Below are 19,037 nucleotides of genomic sequence, written 5' to 3'. Positions count from 1 at the left end.
CTAGAATGCGGAACACCTTAAGCAGCTGATTAATTGTTAATCAGCTGCTTAAAGCACGTTCCGCATTCAAGGAATGCGGAACGTGCTTCCCCAATGATTGGGGTGTCTCCCCAATCATTGGGGCAGCAATGATTGGGCACTAAAATGCCCAATCATTGCTGATTGTTAATTTTTAAAAAACAAAAAATTATTTAAATAAAATCATAAACTAAAAACAATATAAAATAATTTTATTAAACGATATATTAAAAAACGATTTAAATGTTTTTTTTAACTACTGATTTTAACAAACGCTTATAAATAAACGACAAAATTTAACAGACGATATAAATATTTATTTTATTTAACTAATGATTTTAACAGACACTGATAAAAAAATAACAATTATAACAAACGACTATAATATACATAATATAGTAAACATACAACATATACTAAAATACAAAAATCGATAAATAAAGAAAAATATGAAATCTAATCCTCATATCTACGAGTCCTCGGTCTCTGTATCCTCAAACCGTGAGTCTCTCGTCGGTGCCGCGACCTGTCTGTGATCGAGTGAAACTGTCTGGGTACCGGAGGGCTCTCGCCGCTGTCGTGGGCGTCCACGTCCTGAGCTGAATGCTGAACGTCTGCTGCTGGTGGTGCAGTACCGGTCTCCTCCTGTGTGGGCGGTAGGAGTCTAAAAGATGGAGGTGTGAGATCCGGTCGTGATAAAAGCTCCTCGTACGCCTCTGAACCGATCTCCGGACCGAATAACCATGACTCTGACAGTGTAAAATGTAGCTGTGATGGATCCTGGGCCTGGTGAGAAGAAGATGGCCGCGAATGTGACGTCGACGGCTGATCATCCGAAGGCATCGTGGGACGGTAACACTGATCGAAAGACGTGAACGGTTGAGCATCTGTATATGGCGCTGGACGGTAATACTGATCTGATGCAGCAAACGGCGGTGGTGTGGTCAGCTGAAACGGAGACGCCGGTGGTGTGGCCTGCCGGAACTGAGACGCCGGTGGTGTGGCCTGCCGGAACTGAGACGCCGGTGGTGTGGCCTGCCGGAACTGAGACGCCGGTGGTGTGCCCTGGTGGAACTGAGACGGCGGCGTGCCCAGAGGAGTCGTATATGCTGTCTGTCCGTACGACGGCTCAAAAAACGGCATCGACGAAGGCGGGACCTGATACGATGATACCTGGGGTCCCTGAAATACAAAGTTAAAAACGCAACATTTAAAATATATATTTAACTACGAGTTAAAAAAGCAATAAATTAAATTATAAATGACATGAAACCTGTGGGAAAGAGGTCTGATGCCACGGAGGCTGTGATGCTGAAGTGGAACCGTAGTACTGAGTCGGGCCATAGTACTCCCCCCGTCTGTCTGTAGTGGCTGTAGGATCGAAGTGGAAGTAGACCGGTGGGGGGATAGGGTCTGCCGGGCGCTCGCGAGGCGGGGCGGCTCTAGGCTGCCGTCTACGCGCTCCCCTGATGTGAGCCAGATCGATGGTCAGGAGAGGAAGAGGAGGTAGTACGTAAGCCGGAACTGCTGGCTCTGGTGGGGGCAGTGTGACGTCACGGCGCTCCTCTCCGTAAGCTAATTGAGAACTGCGTGCAGCAGTCCCAATCCTAGACGCACGCGCCTCTCTCTGAAGGGAGATCATCTCGAAAGTGTCGCGCTGTTTACAACAAATTGTCAGTGTATACACTAATAAGAGAAATTTAATAATAAAATAAATACGTACACTCTGTCCGGCCGCTGCGCCCTCATGGGTAATCCAACGCCGGCTGCGGCTCCGAAACCACTCCATATACGCTGAATGGTAGTGAGGTGGACGCTGGAGCTGGTAACCCTGAACAACGTAAGCCGCTCTGTTGTTCCAAATCTGAATGTAATCTGAGAGCAGTTCATCGAAGTTGTAGTTCCCCTGATATTGGATGTTATGAAGGCGCCGATCTTGCATAGCAGGCAGGGGAATGGGCTGCTGTAAGCCGAACTGCTGCAGAACCCTATCCGGCTGGTGCCACTCGACAATGTGATAGTAGATCATTGGCACTCGGGCACGCCAAATATGTCGCCCTGTCAGGTACATCTGTGGGATGGACTGGAGAACGTCGTCGGAGTATGGCTGCCAAACGATCTGCGCACGTAAATTAGAAAGTTAGTTAACATTTGTCCGTACGTTAGTTAAATTCCAAAAAAAAAAATTAAAACTTACATCGTCGTAACGCAGCCCGTCCAATAACAGCCTGAAGTAAGAAACTGAGTGTCTGGGAACTCGTCGTGTCCCCCGCTCCCGCTGTCTGGGACCCCCCCATCTGCACATATTATTAAATTATATTTTAAGTGTAGTGAAAAACGTAAAATGAAGATAACTTCATACGAAAAATGTACCTGTCACCCAAAGGCAATCCCCCCGTGACATCAAAGTCGGCCAAACGGGGTTGCAATGGCCTAAGTCGCTCGTAAGCCCAGAGCTGTAGAATCCACACAGCGCCCCCGATGTTTTGTCTGTTCGCTGAAGCAGAGGCGCAGAGGCATAGCTCGTGGTACAAATACGCCAGAACAGCCGATCCCCAGCTGATATCGCGCAAGCGGCCTAAATCCGCCAGATGCGGAAGAATCCTCACGCCCAAGTGGCCACTGTTCAAATCCGGAAAGCACAGACCCTGTAAAGCAGCCCAAAGGTAACCTCGAACCGCCTGGTCAACCTGATCCTCTGTAGCACCCGAAGGCAATACCGTCCAACCAGCAAACTGAGCTGACACGTGCATTTCTTATGCTGAAGGTTTACCGTATGGGTATTTCCTCCTCTCCCATTTGAGTGGTTCTTCCTAGTTTCCACTTTGCATGTCATCGTAGAACGGTCGTACGTCTGACTTGTATGAAAACGAGCCTTCTCCCCCCTCTGCTTCAGTAGTTGGATGCATATTGGGGTGTAGTGAACGTTTGTAGCAATCAACTCCTCATACGTCTTCCAACGTGTGTCGAACATTTTAACCATCCGAGCAAAAATTGCCTCAAGCATTGATGTGATCGGAAGCCCCCTTATATTCTTCAGTGTCGCGTTGACAGACTCAACATAGTTAGTTGTCATCACATTGTGGCGTTGCCCTTTTTTGTCATACACCCTTGTCCACTTTTCTTTAGGCCGCTTTTCTTGCTTAGTCAGCCATGCATACGCTTCTGGGCTTCTAATCTCGATCGCTGCCATGTAGCGTTTATACTTGTGCTTCTGATATGCTCGGCCTATGAGGCAAACCATAATATTAGCGCATAATAATAACCTATGTAGCGTTTATAATGACTCGTAAAAAATCATTACCTGCTTTATCCGCCAGCTTCTTCAAAACCTTGTTCCTAAACTTGGTCTGAAAATTACTATAGAAATGTCTGATGCAAAATTTGTGGGCGACACCGGCCCATTCAGGACGCTTCAGAACCGACAATATTCCAGCGTGCCGATCAGATATAATGGCCACCTTCCTTTCGCAAATCACGTGCTCACGCAAATGTTCAAAAAAGTACTCATAACTGGCAGTACTTTCAGATTCAACAAGTGCAAATGCCAGTGGCATGATGTGACTGTTCCCATCGATTGCCGACGCGATCAACAAGGTCATTTTGTATTTGCCATACAAATGAGTACCGTCGACGAACAAAACTGGCTTGCAAAACCGAAACCCTTCAATTGTCGGTTTGAAAGTCTAGAACATTCGGATGAACGTTACGACTTTCGGCTGAAGGATCCCGTCGGTGTACACCTCAGCGCCTACAAATCACAAGTTCAACAAAATTAGAATTATTACTTGAAGCAACTCGTTATATAACAAATTAGAGTTATTACGTATACCTTCTGCATCCCAGAAAGATCCAGGGTTGACATGCATCATCTCGTTCATGAACTTGTGAACCATAGCAAATGATTCATACCAGCCACCGTAAACATCAGCTATTGCCTTTTCCTTTGCATTCCAGGTTCGTTTATACGGAGGCCTAACTCCATATTGTTGCCAAATTCCAGCTCTGAGGGTATCGATCCGTATATCACGTTGCAGCTTTACTTGACCCTTGATATAGTCTGTGATTGCAACAGACCCAAAATTCCGATGGTTTGGATCAGGTAACAGTTGATTGCACGTGTACGGGCCAATACATTTTGTCAACGTCCACGTCTGAGTTGCTTGCAGAAGTGTAGCGCGCAGCCACCATTTACATACAGGGTTCTGCCTACAAGCCAACACTATTGTGGAGTTGGTAGTCCGGCGACCCTTGAACTCCCTTCCCACCCCGACCGAATAAGTAGTCGCACAAGCTCGGACGGCATCGCGATTTAGGAATACCATCCCTACTCGGAATTCCACCCCAGGATCCCACATAATCTTTTCATCAGCCTCCGGGGCGACGTCAAAGTCGCAAAGATCCGCCGTTCTTACATGCTCAGGAAGTTGCGACTCATATTGTGAATCTGCTCCTAAGTCTTCCTCGACATCCTCTTCGTTGCTGTCGTAGAAATCCTCTTCTTCCTCTTCTTCCTCTTCACCACTACCCCTCTCAGACCCGCTTGAATCACCTAAGACCAACTGATCCAGTAAAGTCTTGTTGCGAACCACGGCCTCGTATTCCACGTACAATTCCAAAATCTCCAGTTGCGGATACCGCAAGACCTCGTTCAGAATTCCAAACACATGCTCGTTATTCTCCACAGAAAACAACGAGTACGACCGTATCGCACCCTCAACTATTCTTGGAAGCCGGAAGTAGATTTTTGAAATTTCTACTTCCCCGTCGGTAGAAACTGCTCTTCTACAAATATTTTGTAATTCTTCGAAACTCATTCTCTCGCTAAGCGCCATATTAACCGGACGACCCCCGTGGTATTCTATTCCACACGGAGAACTCACAATACGGCCATCACACCATATCAACAAAGATATATTTCGACTCGTCATTTCTAATTAATAAACAGCAAACATATCACCGTTATATTTAAAATGCAAATCTTAAATTTATAGCTTTAACATATCAATCGTAATTATTATTACTTTATTTCTAATATTTTTTTTCAAATATTATAAAATTAAATTAAACATATCCTAATATTGAGGCCTAATTTTTTTAACAATTAACAATATTTTTGTAAACTACAATAATTTTTAACAACAACAATATTAATAATTAAAACAATTATAAATATTATCTAATTTTTTTATATTACACATATATTTCTAAATTATAATTAATAGCTAATAATATTTTTCTACATTATAATTAAATTTCTACATGCATTCTAAATTATAATTAAAATCTAACATTTTCCTACATTATAATTAAATTTATATATGCATTTCTAATATTTACTAACACTAAAATTATTTAAAGCAATAAATGAAAAATTAAACGTATTAACCTCTTGTAGTCCTCCAAAATAATTAGTATCGAATAAAAAATATAACTCCTTAGCTCCAAAATATATTTCTGTTTAGCTCCGAAATAAAAACACCTCGATCCAAATTTTTTTTCGTGCTCCGAAATAATAACCGACTCACTCGAACTATTATATTTCACTCCTTAGATTTTCGGGTTGTGATAATTTTCTTTGTTTGGTATGTGTTGTGGCTGGGTGTGGGGCGATTTATAGCCCTTGAACATTAAATGTGTTCCGCATTCTAAGAATGCGGAACACATTTATTACCGTTGGGAGCTGTCAGCTCCCAACGGTAATCTCTGCGTGTTCCGCATTCCTAGAATGCGGAACACGCATTAATCAGCTGATTATTAATTAATCAGCTGATTAGTGTTCCGCATTCTAGAAATGCGGAACACCTTGTGGTCCGCATTCCTAGAATGCGGACCACGTGGGACCAGACACTCTTTCGGAATTAAATCCGAAAGAGGCACTGATCTATAATTTTGGGTGCCTTTGAGGCACCCAAATATCAAAAACCCTAACATATTAACCTAAGGAGGGGATAGTACTGAATTTAACCAAACGATAGAGGGTATTTGTTTTTAGGGTTAATTGCAAATTTATACACGAACTTTACGTTAATTTGCAATTACAACATAAACGTTGAAACTTGGCAATGTTAGTAACCAACTTTACACTTTTAGCAAATCGATACACCAAACACGAAAACACTAACGTGGACATTGTAATATACCGCCATGTGTCGTTGCGTGATTGGTCGGTGTACCAATTTGCCAAAAAATGAAAGTTGGCTACTGACATTGGTTTATGTTGTAATTGCAAATTAGGGTAAAGTTCGTGTATTCATTTGCAATTAAACCTTATTTTTAATACATAGAAGAGGACTTAGTTAATTTAACCTTAACTCATGAGGTTGTTAGTAATTATTTCTATCAAATATATAATTAGGTGAATGTAGACTATAATTTATCAAGGATGGATATTCATCAGGGGCCAATTCCGACCCGGTTGGACCATTTTTAAATATTTAATTTTCTAATCAAATATAGTATGTATATTAATGTTAAATTTCTTTCTTTAAATACGTAGATGCAATCTTATTTTTAGTTAAATGTTGATAAGATTAAAAACAAATTAGGATGAATATATTTGAATTTTATAATTAATTTAAACTTTAAATAATTGATATTAACTTCAGATTAAATCAGACGCATTTAAACCAAGAAGGTCAAAGGGACCGGATCCAACATCGTCGGAGCTATCATTTGACGCCGTCTCTGGAAACGATAATTCGTTCTTGTATAAATTTAATTTTGGTTTTCGGTGATAGACAACCATGAACGAACAAAAAAATATCGCAAGTCACAAGCGCAAATCAACAAATTATAGAAAAAGTGACTATCAAAAAGTAATATATATGAAGCTGTCAAATCCATGGATCCCTGAAAGTTTAGTTCATCCAAACTTTTTCCTCTCTGTGTATCATAGAAGGAATAGTTACCGTGTACTAGACGCAGACAATAATACAGCATTAAAAAAACAGATAAATTTCTCATTTTATATCACTTTTATTCTAAGTGGTAATCTTACGACGCTTGTAAAATAACATTTAGTCGTATCAATATTACATATCTACTAAATTATAAAGATTAAAGTAATGAATTAAAAAACACTATTTTATTATATTGGCGTTAAAATTTACTTGTTGAATCATTTTTACTAATGCTTGCAATGATTAAAAGGCTGCTTAATGGAATTTCAGAAGAGAATCCATCGTAACGGTTAAAAGAGACACCACTGAAATAGTCAGTAGAGACACCAGTGTGACAGCCAGAAGAGAAACTATTGTACCAGTCAGTAGATAAATTGTTATACTGGTCAAAAAGAGAGAGAAAAATACCAATAAGAAAAGAAAGAACCGGAAGACGAACGGTCCCAGACGTAGAGGTGCTGGAAAACAACAGGAAGACCAACGTAGAGGTGTTAGGGAAATAACCAGAGGATGAGTGGTCTCGGACGTAGAGGTGTTGGGAACCAAAAGACAAACTGTTCCAGACGCAGAGGTGTTGGGGAAACAACCGGAGGACGAGTAGTCTCAAACGTAGAGGTGCTGGAAAAACAACCGAAAGATGAATGGTCCAGGCGCAAAGGTGCTGGGGAAACAACCAGATGACGAACAGTCGCAGACGCAGAGATGCTATGGAAATAACCGGAGGACGAGCAATCCCAGACGTAGAGATGTTATGGAAATAACCGGAGGATGAACTATCCCATATGAAGAGGTGTTGGGGAAATAACCGGAAGACGAATGGTCATAGAAATAGAGGCCATGTGGAAACAACCAGAGGATGAACAATCTCAGACGCAGAGGTGCTGGGGAAGCGACCGGAGGACAAACGCTCTTAAACACAAAGGTGTTACGGAAACAACCAGGAGACAAACGATCCGAGATAAAGACGTACAACAAGCCGAATAACAATCCTAGATGGAGATGCACAATAGTAAGTAACCGGAGGACGAATGGTCCAAGACGCAAAGGTAATGTGGAAACAATCAGAGGATGAAGAATCATAGATGGAGATGTACAAAAGAGGAAACAAGAGGACTTACGGAGAAACCAACGGACGCAGTCTTAAAGGAGCTGACATATAACTTGTTTGTCGACAGAGCATCCAATGGCCAAGGAGTGGGAGCAGGAGTGGTCTTATTTGAACCAGACAAAGTCTTCATAGTGTACACAATATACTTGAACTTCAAGGCTACCAACAACGTAGCAGGTACATAAGTGTTTTTCGTTTATTAAATATGCTATAATATCGCATAATGAACTAACAATGTAGCAAAATATGAGGCCCTCTCGATAAGGCTTACCATAGCAAAATAAGTAAAAGTTAAATTCTTTAGAGATCCACAACTATCCCAACCAAGTTCTGGGAGATTTTCATATTAAAGACGCCTACATGGCAAAGTATACGACGAAATTGAAAGAAAATCTCAAATAGATCGAAGAATAAGGAGCACATTAGAAGATACTCCCAACACTCAAAGAAAAAAGGCAAGAGCTGACGCCATAGCCAAAGTCATTGACACAAAAATCCAATTATATAAATCAACATCATAGACAAGCACAGGATGAAGAATGTAACAACGTATCCATAAGATTGTGTCTGTACCTATTGGAGGAAAGGAGGCACCAGGTAGCCATCAAAGACGAAGCATGCTAGAGCCTAGAGGTAAACAACTAAGCATCACAATTTCCAAGTGAAAAAGGGCAGTCCAACCAAAAGGAATGTTACACTCGAAGGACTATTCTACTAGAATGACAGTTCCAATAGAAAGACCATCTCACTCAAAGTATGGAGGATGCAGATCTCCAAGTATGATAAATGTGGATTGAAAAACACCCACAGAGTATCGAAGTATGAAACACTCATGCATAGCAAAAATGAATCCATAAAATATAAAAATTGTTCTGAAATAGAGGGCCCCGTTCTAATTAACGTAAGAGCCCCAAAATGAAAGAACAAGAGAAGTGATGTCCCACGAGACAACACAAAAAGTATTCGAAATCTAGATAAAAATAAAAGGCCAAACAACATTTTCCTTTGGTTGGGTCGCTCCCTCCTCTGGACCATCAGTATTCTCCTCAAAAAGCTTTTCCATTCTCGAAAGACCAAACAAAACTATCCCCTGGAAATGTCACTCCCTCCTTTGGACTGACAATGTCGAGAACATGCGGGTTCTCCTCCCTCAGAGTAACCTCCACACCTCTGGGCTCGGTGTTGTCAACTGTGACCCCGGCCACATCTGTCTTCAACTCAGTTGGCACTGTCTCAGGCATAAAAAGCCCGAACCATACTATCTTTTGGAAGGGTCTCTCTCTCCTTTGGACTAACAGTGTTAGGAACAAACAGGTTCTCCTCCTTAGGAAAATCCTTCACACGATCACCTTTGAGCTCGGTGATGTCAACTGTGACCCCTGCCACGTCCGTCTTAGACTCAGTTGGCACTGTCTCAAGAACACCAATGTATCATAACCTTTGGGACTCCGACTTCTCTCCGCATCACTCTGGTGGGAAGACCCAATATCGCCCCAAACAGGTTCAGTAGACATAACTGGATCAGGAGGAGGAAGCCCAGCTTTCTTGGCCGCTACTTTAGCCGCAACTCGTTGACCTAGAGCCTTAAGGTCCACCGATAAAAATTTGTAGATGTCATTGTCAGGGTAATCCAGACAAATGATATTAGCCATGGTAGCGCAATAATTAGTAAAACAACTGCTAGCGTACACATTAGTGTCCCTCTTGCTGTTCTTCAAGTCCTGAGACAAATTTCACAAGAAGATCTCAAAGAAATGATAGTCCCTTCGCGATCTGCCACCTTCTTCTACAAAATCTTTACTTGATCAATATTGGTCCGATTGGCCTTTACCAAACGATTCTTCTCCATTGGGTGAAAGGATTGGAGAATTTCGAGTTATATTTTATTGTTATTTTTGATTTATTAGATTAAAAGTTAAAGTTTAAAATTCTAAAAATTGAATTTTGCTAATTACGATGTTAGTATTTGCATTGAACTGAAAATTGAAACAATTTAACTGAATAGAAAAAAATTGGCTAGAATTACAGTAAAATGATGAAATCTGGACAATATTATAAAAATAAAAAATTTAATTTATATTTCAAACACACTTAAAAATTTGGACTTTTTGTACAATTAAAATTTGCTGGCTAGAACACCATGTGTGTGCATAGAATGGTCATTTCACGTAAAAAAAATCTACCATGACATGCCACTTTGATTGGTTAAATTTGTTTTAAAATTGATTATTATTACAATAAAATGTTGAAATTAAATATTATTATAAAATTTAAAAACTTCAGCCGAAATTGCTGCAATTTCAAAAGAAATGAATTTAATTTGCTAGTATACCTTATATTTATCTTAACACTATTTTATATATACACACACTTTATTGACGAGGACATTGTATTTTAGCACATTTAATAATTTTGTCTCTCCAAAAAATGTGGATATTAGACAAGAAGGACTGGAGAAGAGGGGGCAAAACCTCCAAAAGAAAAGAAAGGAAGAGGTTGAATTGTTGCTCTCAACCAAGTTTCTCTTTTAAAGTCGATGTAGCCATTCTATATATCGTGGCATAATTTAGGTGGCTCTCTTTGTCTACATTAAAAGAAAAATAGCCCTCTTAAATAAAAAAAAGTATTTATGATATACTTATTGAAAATAATCTTTTTAAAAATTTAGTAAAGTTTATTTATACATGAATATAAAAATCTTTTTTTCTATCTAAAAGTTATAATTGATTTTTACAATTGTAGTTAATGTAAAAATATTATAAAATAAATTCAACAATAAAATGCAAATAATTGTGAAAGAAATATTTTAAAAATTATGCAATAATTGTTTTCCTTTAAGAAATTTTATTTCTTTCCTTTATGAAAGTTTATTTTATTTTTCTTCGTAAAAATTAGAATGAGGTTCATTCTATTATATTATATAACAGTTCTATAATTTAATTTTGTAATTTATCAAGAGATCCACGAATAATGTTGAACTTATTTTATTCAAATATCTCATTTCATGTCAAGTAAAAAATAATTTTTTTGTAAGTGATCAATATTGGCTTAACAACGGTTTTTCTATTTCAAAAAACATTAGCCTCTTAAATTTGTAGCAATTTATGCGTTATACAAATTTATAAATTTTATCATTTAATTTGAACACAATCTTCATAAATTTTAAAAGATACTTTTAAAATAATAATATTTTAAAGGCTTAATCCATATAGAGGTCCCTGTACTTTACACATTTTGTTTCGTAGGTCCTTATACTTCATTTTGGTATTATTTGGTCCCTCTACTTACCTATTTTTGATTTTTAGGTCCTTTATGAGTTTTTTCCGGTCCTTTTGTGTGACTGGAGAAAATAAAAATTGTAAGTAGAAGGACTGGAGAAAACAAAAATTGTAAGTAGAGGGACTGGAAAAAACTCACAAAGGGCTTCATTTTTCATCTAATACTATTCAAATAAAAAAAACTGAGATATATTTTAAAGTCAATAGATTATTATAATATTTTTTTACTAAACGATAAAATTTAGTTATATTCATAAATTTGTTTTTATCTAAAATTTATTAATCACGATGATGCCTTAAAAAATTATTTTACAACGAAGAAAGTATATGTTTTAGTTTGTGTCGTAAAAACAAATTTTGACTTTGAATTTTATAAAAGTAATTACAAATCACAAATTTATTTATTATTTAAAAATGAATTCGATAATATAAAATCTATGCTAATTTTTGTTGCTAAGAGCCCTCACAGTCTAGGCAGAACGATACAATTATCAAGAGCACGCTACTACTGAGCTAATAACTCGTCGTGCGAACTTTTTGCGGGGGTTTATCTTTTTTATCTATCACAAAATTATTTGTTTTATCAAATTGATTATACCAAATCGTTAAACACATACTTGTAGTAATTTATATGTAATAAAATAAAAATAACTTTTATAAGTAACCCATAATTTTATACTATTATATTTTTATAAATAAATTTTTCATTATTGATAGAAAACAAATTTTCATATTTATACATCAGTTAGAGTGATATTCATTGGGAGGCGCGGTTCCCTGGGGTAAGGCGCTCATTAGCATCCCTACTCATAGGGAGGATGATACCTTATCTTTGATATACGATCAAATCAATCGTTAGTGGGCCCAATGTCCTTTTTAACCGTCCAATCGACTCAACTAAATGGCTCCATTTGTTAGCCAATGGATCCTACGGTTAGGGTTAGCTTAAGGTCGTGACTTTTTTTTTTAGAGGAAAATTGCACTTTAATAGGGCCAAATGTTGTAAAAAGGCCAAACCTTTTATAAAAGTTTCACAAAAGTCCTGACCTTTCAATTTTATTGATTTTGGCCAAAACTGATTATTTGGTTTCACAAAAGTCCTGACCTTTCAATTTTGTCAATTTTGGCCAAAAATGAATTATTTGGTTTCACAAAAGTCCTGACATTTCAATATTTGGTACATGCCACATAGGCGCTACATAGACGTCACATAGGCAAATTGAAATTAAATTGAGAGTTGGCCGCAATTGAAACTAAATAATTTGTTTTTGGCCAAAATCGACAAAATTAAAAGGTCGGGACTTTTGTGAAATTTTTATGAAAGGTTTGGCCTTTTTACAACATTTAGCCCTTTTATAGCTAATGAATAAAAGTTACAAGTTCATTGATAGGGTATGGAGCACGCCCGTCAATTATGCAATCTTTACCGAAAAATATTCCCCATTTAGCTAAAGCATGGGCTACATGGATACAATCTCTTCTCGCAAAATTAAAGGTCACCTCTTTACCATCACAGTAAGAAATGCAATCTTCAACAATGAGCTGAACTGAGTCCGTAGCCCTCTGAGGATAGCTAAACCGATTGATCACATTCAGCGAGTCCGACTCGCACAAAATCCTGGAGAACGGCAGTCCAGAAGATAAACGCAGACCCAATCCTATTGCAGCAGCTTCTGCAATCTCAGCACTGACAATACCTTGCATAATCTCAGTTCCGCATCTAAGAACAGCCCCCGACTCATCTCGACACACAGCGCTAATTACCGCCATCTGCTTTTTAGCTGAAATGGCAGCATCCGAATTAATTTTCAGAACTCCTGCTTGTGGGGGTCGCCAAACCTGCGTTGACGCAACCTCGTTTATCTTCTCCTTTGTCTGAGCAGGTCTGATCATAGCCTGCAATCTGCTGAACAGCACCTGAAGCGGAAGACGACGGTTATCGAAGACAATATCGTTTCGATCTTTCCAAATAGACCAAAGGCTTAAAATGAACAGCTGCGCTTCCTCTCTTTTAAGAGCCCCAAACATAAATGCCAGCCATGCATCAGTTGAACTATGACTAAATCTGTCCACTCTCAGATTAAGCGGAGATAAAAGCCACATCCCCCTTACCTCTTCACATTCTTTCAAGCAGTGAATCAGCGATTCCTCATGAGTCTTACACCGCGGACACAGATTAGAAATGGGAATCTTCCTTTTTACAAGATTTTCATTACAAGGTAAGGAATTATGACAGATTCTCCAAAGGAAGTGCTTCACTTTTTGAGGAACGTCACAACTCCAAATTTTGTTACAGATCCCGCTATCACGTGAGTCCTCCGAAGAGCTAGCTCGTGTCTGATGAAGCAAGCTCACCGCTCGATAATAGCCCGACTTGACCAAATAGAATCCTGTCTTATTAAGTGACCATATCAACTTGTCCGGCGGTAGACGATGACTAATAGGAATTTGTAAGACATCAGCTACAACCTGCGGCGTAAAAGAGCTGTTGAGCTTATCAATATCCCACGTCTTCGTTTCCTCGTCAATGGACCAGCTAACTAGACGATCATCATCTAAATTAACCGGACCAACAGGCTTCATGTTGTGAGAAGAAACAATCCAATTGTCCGACTTAGCTTTCACTGAGAGTCCATTTCCAACTCTCCAAGCTATTCCCGAGTCTAAAACTCTTTTGCCCGCTAAAATACTTTGCCAAATAAAACTCGAATTTCGCTTAGGAGTAGCCTGCAAGAAACCTTGATTTGGGAAGTATTTCGCACAGAACACCCTGCAACATAAAGAATTTGGATATTGGGACAGCCTCCATGCTTGCTTGGCGAGCATAGCTAGATTGAAAGCTCTCAGATTACGAAAGCCTAAACCACCGAACTTCTTCGCCTTACAAATAGTATCCCAGCTAACCCAAGGTATTTTCCGCTTCTCATTTGACCCGCTCCACCAAAAACGCGCAATAGACCTTTGCAATTCGTTACAAAACGTAATGGGAAGCTCGAAACAACTCATAATGTATGTGGGTATCGATTGAGCTATCGATTTAATCAGCACCTCTCTCCCCGCTTTTGACAGAAGCTTTTCCTTCCACCCCGAAATTCGCTTATGTAGTCTATCTTTGATGAACGCAAATATAGGCTTCTTGGCTTGGCTGATCATGGTAGGCATCCCCAGGTACTTGTTAAATTTCTCCATAACTCGCACACCCAATACCTGCTGAATAGGACCACGAGCAAGGCGGGGGACTCCAGAACTGAACATTAATTCGGATTTATCAAAATTCACCCGCTGCCCTGAAGCATCCTCAAAAGCTCGGATTGTGTCCCTTAGGCATTGACACTCGGCAACTGTGCCTTTCGCAAATAAAATGCTATCATCAGCAAAGAATAGATGATCTATTCTGGGACCCATCTTACAAACCCGACTTCCAGACAGGAGACCACGCTGACCTTCTCGACGTAATAAAGCAGACAACCCCTCCATACACATAAGAAATAAGTACGGCGATAAAGGATCTCCCTGTCGTAATCCTCTCTGCGGCTGTAAAAAACCATAAGGCACCCCATTTATCAAGAAAGAGAACGTAACTGAAGTGATACAAGCCATAATGGATCTCATAAAGCGCTCCGGAAAACCCATCTGATGCATCACCTTCTCGATAAAGCTCCACTCCACTCTGTCATACGCTTTACTCATATTCATCTTAAGCGCAACAGAACCTTTCTTGCCTTTTGATTTTTTTGCCATAGAATGAAACATTTCGAACGCAACTAGCGCGTTATCCGTGATGAGCCGGCCGGGAACAAACGCACTCTGAGTTTCATGGATGACAGACGAAAGAACAACCTTCAATCTATTAGCCAAGACCTTTGAAATCAGCTTGTACACTACATTGCAGAGGCTGATCGGGCGAAGATCTTTCATAGTCTCTGGGGATGCTATCTTAGGGATAAGCGTGATGAAAGTGTGGTTCATGTTAGTCGGCATTACACCCGTTTCGGAAAACTGAAGTACACATTTGACGACATCCTTCCCCGTAATGTTCCAATAAGTACGATAGAAGATAGCAGGCATACCGTCAGGACCCGGCGCCTTAGTCGGCCCCATTTGGAAAAGGGCACACCGAATTTCCTCTTCGCTATATGGTTGTTCTAACAAATCAATTTGTTCACTCGAAAGAGCCGAATCCACACAAGAGACAACCTGCTCCTGGTTAGACGGGTGAGCTGATGTAAACAAGCCATGAAAGTAATTCAGAATTACACGCTGAACTGCTGCCCCACTCTCCCACTCACCTGCGTCATTCCTTAGCCGAGCAATTGTGTTATTTTTCCTCCGGTTCGAAGCCTTTTGGTGGAAAAATTTGGTGTTCTTATCGCCTGCTTTTAGCCAATCTGCCCGTGACCGTTGCTTCCACATGACTTCCTCCTTGTGGAGAAGGGAATCCATTTTAGCTTGCAACACCGCTTCTTCGCCAACGTTTTCAAAAGCACCATCTGACACTTGCAGCAGTTTAAGGGCATTTCCTTTCTCCTTAATTTGTTTCCGGATGCTCCCTACATTCAGATAAGCCCAACTCTTTAAACTCTGACCACAACTATCAATCTTACTCATAAGAGTAGTGCCATTATTTGAACCCGGGTTCCAAGCTGCCATAACCACTTCGCTGAAGTTGTTGTGATCCATCCAAACCTGCTCGAATCTATAAGGCTTTCCGGAATTGTGCCTCGAAACCACTGCGACTTGAGTTTCATCCTTAAATTTGAGCAAAATAGGACAATGATCAGAACGAAATCTGACTAAGTGACTCACATTCCACTCCGAGAACAGCTCAGTCCATCTTGCGTTAGCCACAAATCTATCCAACCTCACTTGGACCTTATGATCACCACTTTGTCTGTTGGACCAAGTAAATGGCGAGCCTGAATATCCTAAATCCGAAAGGTTACACACCTCCATTACATCCCTGAATAAATCAAGCTCCCTTTGATCACTATCCCAACCTCCCAATTTCTCATTGTGGAAGAGATGCAGGTTAAAATCCCCAAGAAGAAGAATCGGGTGTCCACTGTTAGCACACAACTTATGAATCAACTCACTTGTCAACACTTTGTTGTTCGTTTCCGGCCACCCATACAAGCCAATTCCATTCCACTTGACATCCTGAACCCCATCATCCACCTCAAACTCAATGTGATTATTAGAATGACTAATTACCTGGAATTTCAAACTTTTAAGCCAAAATAAAGCGAGACCCCCTCTTCTACTGACGGGATCAACTATAAAAGAATTAAATAAAGGAAAACTTCTGCGAATGCTATCAAATTCACTACTAGCTAGTTTAGTCTCCATCAGAAAGAAGACCGACGGGGAATTATTCTGAATAAAATACTTTAGAGCACGTACCGTTCAAGGATTCCCCGCACCTTGGAGGTTCCAACTTAGGAGATTCATGGCTTCCGGCGGGACTGCTTAACAGTCTCCGCCGATATCTCCCATTGTTCAAACTGATCCACAAAATCATCTCTAGCTTTTTTTGAGAAAGAATTAGATGGATCGTTTGAAGATTGAACTGCTGCAAAAGCTCTTTTCATCGCCACTGGGCCTTCTCCTACTTCATGTACTGCATTTTTCCCACTCTGATGCCCCTTACTTCTAGTCCAAGAACCTATCTTACCACCTTTTCCTTCCATCTGACTCGTCTCAGCATTCTTTTTTAACCTTTCTGCCTTATCAGAATCAAACTCCAGACTAGACACTTGCTCCACATTAATTTCAACAAAATTACTGGCAACCTGCCTATTACTAATCTGATCAGGCATATACTCCTCACTCTGGACAACCTTGTCGGCTTGCTGAGTCAGCTGTTGTCCTTCCTGTATGTTACTACCTGACCCTCCATATTGTTCCTCTTGCAAGTTTAGACCCCTTCTAGTAGATCTATTCAGTCCCCCCCACTAGACTGCGGCATCGTAGCTGTTGATTCGTCCAAAAACTGGCTCCTATTGGTGGTAGTAGCCCTTGTTCCCATCAGCTGTCTTTTTTTTGGCGTGGCTCGCAGATTAGGACCATAGGGCCAATCAGAGACTTCCATATGCTCGGGTTTGGTTTCACAATCCGCCACCAAGTGATCAAGTAATCCTTACCAATAACAATAATTATGGATACGTTCATATTTAAACGATACCCAACTTTGTTCACCCAGTGAATTGGCTATTCTTGTACCCCGAACGATAGGTTTTGAGACATCTAGCATCACTCTAATTCTACCAAATCTTCCCCACTTACCACCTTCATCCCCACTCCAGTCAATAACTTTACCTATCTTCGAACCAATTTTTGTTATCGCCCCCTTACCTCTGCAATTCAGGGGCAGGTCATATATCCGAACCCACGCTGGGACGTTCATCAGTAACAAATTATTAGGTTGCATATTGCCATGCAAGGGTTCGAATAGAATGAGTTGTTTATCGAAGTGCCAAGGCGCCTCACTCATAATTCTGGCTCTATCCTGCTTTGCGTAAAACTCACACACGAACAGGTTATCTCCAATATCCCTAAGCTCGAAACCCTTAGCCAATCTCCACGCACTAGTCAGAGCGTTTTTCATATGGGTCAAATTATAGGGTTTCTTCGTAAGGAGTCTACCAATTAAGCTCATGTCTGCTTTTTCGTTAATTTCCTCATCAACCACATCCTCCAATGTCACAACGGACTGTTCACTGTCCGTCAACCTGAGTTGAGCGTACAACTCATTCAGTTCCCCATCCATCACTCACAAACACCACAGATAACGTGACAAACACCAAAGTAATAAGCCAGCAGTTACTACCAGCGGCCTCGCACAGAGACGTAGAAAGCAAATCGGATACAACCGAAGGAAAACTTCAGGGAGAAGAGAAAACTCTAACCCTAGGTTTCCCTAGAATAGCGGAGAGAAAACTCGAAAAAGCGAGAATCTTAGTAATTTCAATTTCTAATCCTAAGGTCATGACTTTTAAAGGATTAAACTTATTGAATAATATCTTTTTTTATGGCTTTTTTCATATATTTGATAAAATTTTATAGTGATTCATTAATGTAAAAGTTGAACGAAAAAATTTATTATGAATACTTGTGAGCGATAAAGGTAGTAATTTAATTGGCATATGAAACATTTGTTATTGATGGATACTGAATTCTATTTTAAGTACAGTGGAGCCAATTCGCAAGAGATCCACTCTCAGATGATATTGGATTCCCGCCCAAATAGCTGAGCCAGAGAAAACCGGCAGCCGAATTCATATGATCCGCCTCGACTAGAATATGATATCACCCACAAGGATAAAGACTGAATCCCTAAAGACTCGGACAAAGCGCGTCGATCCCGGGATTCCGATAAATTACCAGATCTGCCTATATTCTCGAGTATCTTTTCTATTTGGATACAAACTCCAATTTAGGAAGATAACTTCTAACTTAGAGAAACGAGACTATTTAGGAAGACTTTCCTAAATAGAACTCATGTCTTAATAAGGTATAACACTGCTAATCAGGGTCAAACCCTACAAAATAGGACTCACCTTTCTATTACAACTCTACAAGGTATACAATCATCTACTATAAAATGAGTTTGAGGTATGCTTAAACACACAACTATATTAAACACTCAAAACGCTACTCAAAGCCTAAACTGACTTTAGCATCAGAGAGTTAATCGAACAACCACCGTCCGGTTAGCTTCTATCCTATTTTTCA

General features: G+C 39.9%; 2 protein-coding genes across 2 annotated transcripts; both read right to left on the bottom strand.

Moving 5' to 3' along the window:
• Window positions 1–474: 474 nt before the first annotated feature.
• On the bottom strand, window positions 475–4,137 carry LOC126672672 (uncharacterized). The gene is made up of 8 exons (XM_050366629.2): window positions 3,851–4,137; window positions 3,323–3,769; window positions 2,739–3,246; window positions 2,392–2,640; window positions 2,216–2,315; window positions 1,742–2,137; window positions 1,292–1,675; window positions 475–1,200 (listed from the first exon to the last, which is right to left on the bottom strand). Exons 2-8 carry the CDS (start codon window positions 3,618–3,620, stop codon window positions 475–477), a joined length of 2,661 nt encoding a protein of 886 aa, XP_050222586.2. The 5' UTR covers window positions 3,621–3,769; window positions 3,851–4,137.
• LOC130015145 (uncharacterized) lies at window positions 3,705–5,560 on the bottom strand. Its single transcript, XM_056104762.1, has 3 exons — window positions 5,408–5,560; window positions 3,851–4,951; window positions 3,705–3,769 (listed from the first exon to the last, which is right to left on the bottom strand). The coding sequence occupies exons 2-3, from the start codon at window positions 4,947–4,949 to the stop codon at window positions 3,705–3,707; spliced, it is 1,164 nt and encodes a 387-aa protein (XP_055960737.1). The 5' UTR covers window positions 4,950–4,951; window positions 5,408–5,560.
• Between the last annotated feature and the right edge of the window lie 13,477 nt (window positions 5,561–19,037).

This window comes from Mercurialis annua, linkage group LG1-X, assembly GCF_937616625.2.
Source record: "Mercurialis annua linkage group LG1-X, ddMerAnnu1.2, whole genome shotgun sequence".
Taxonomy (NCBI): domain Eukaryota; kingdom Viridiplantae; phylum Streptophyta; class Magnoliopsida; order Malpighiales; family Euphorbiaceae; genus Mercurialis; species Mercurialis annua.
This window is presented reverse-complemented; position numbering and strand designations above follow the sequence as displayed.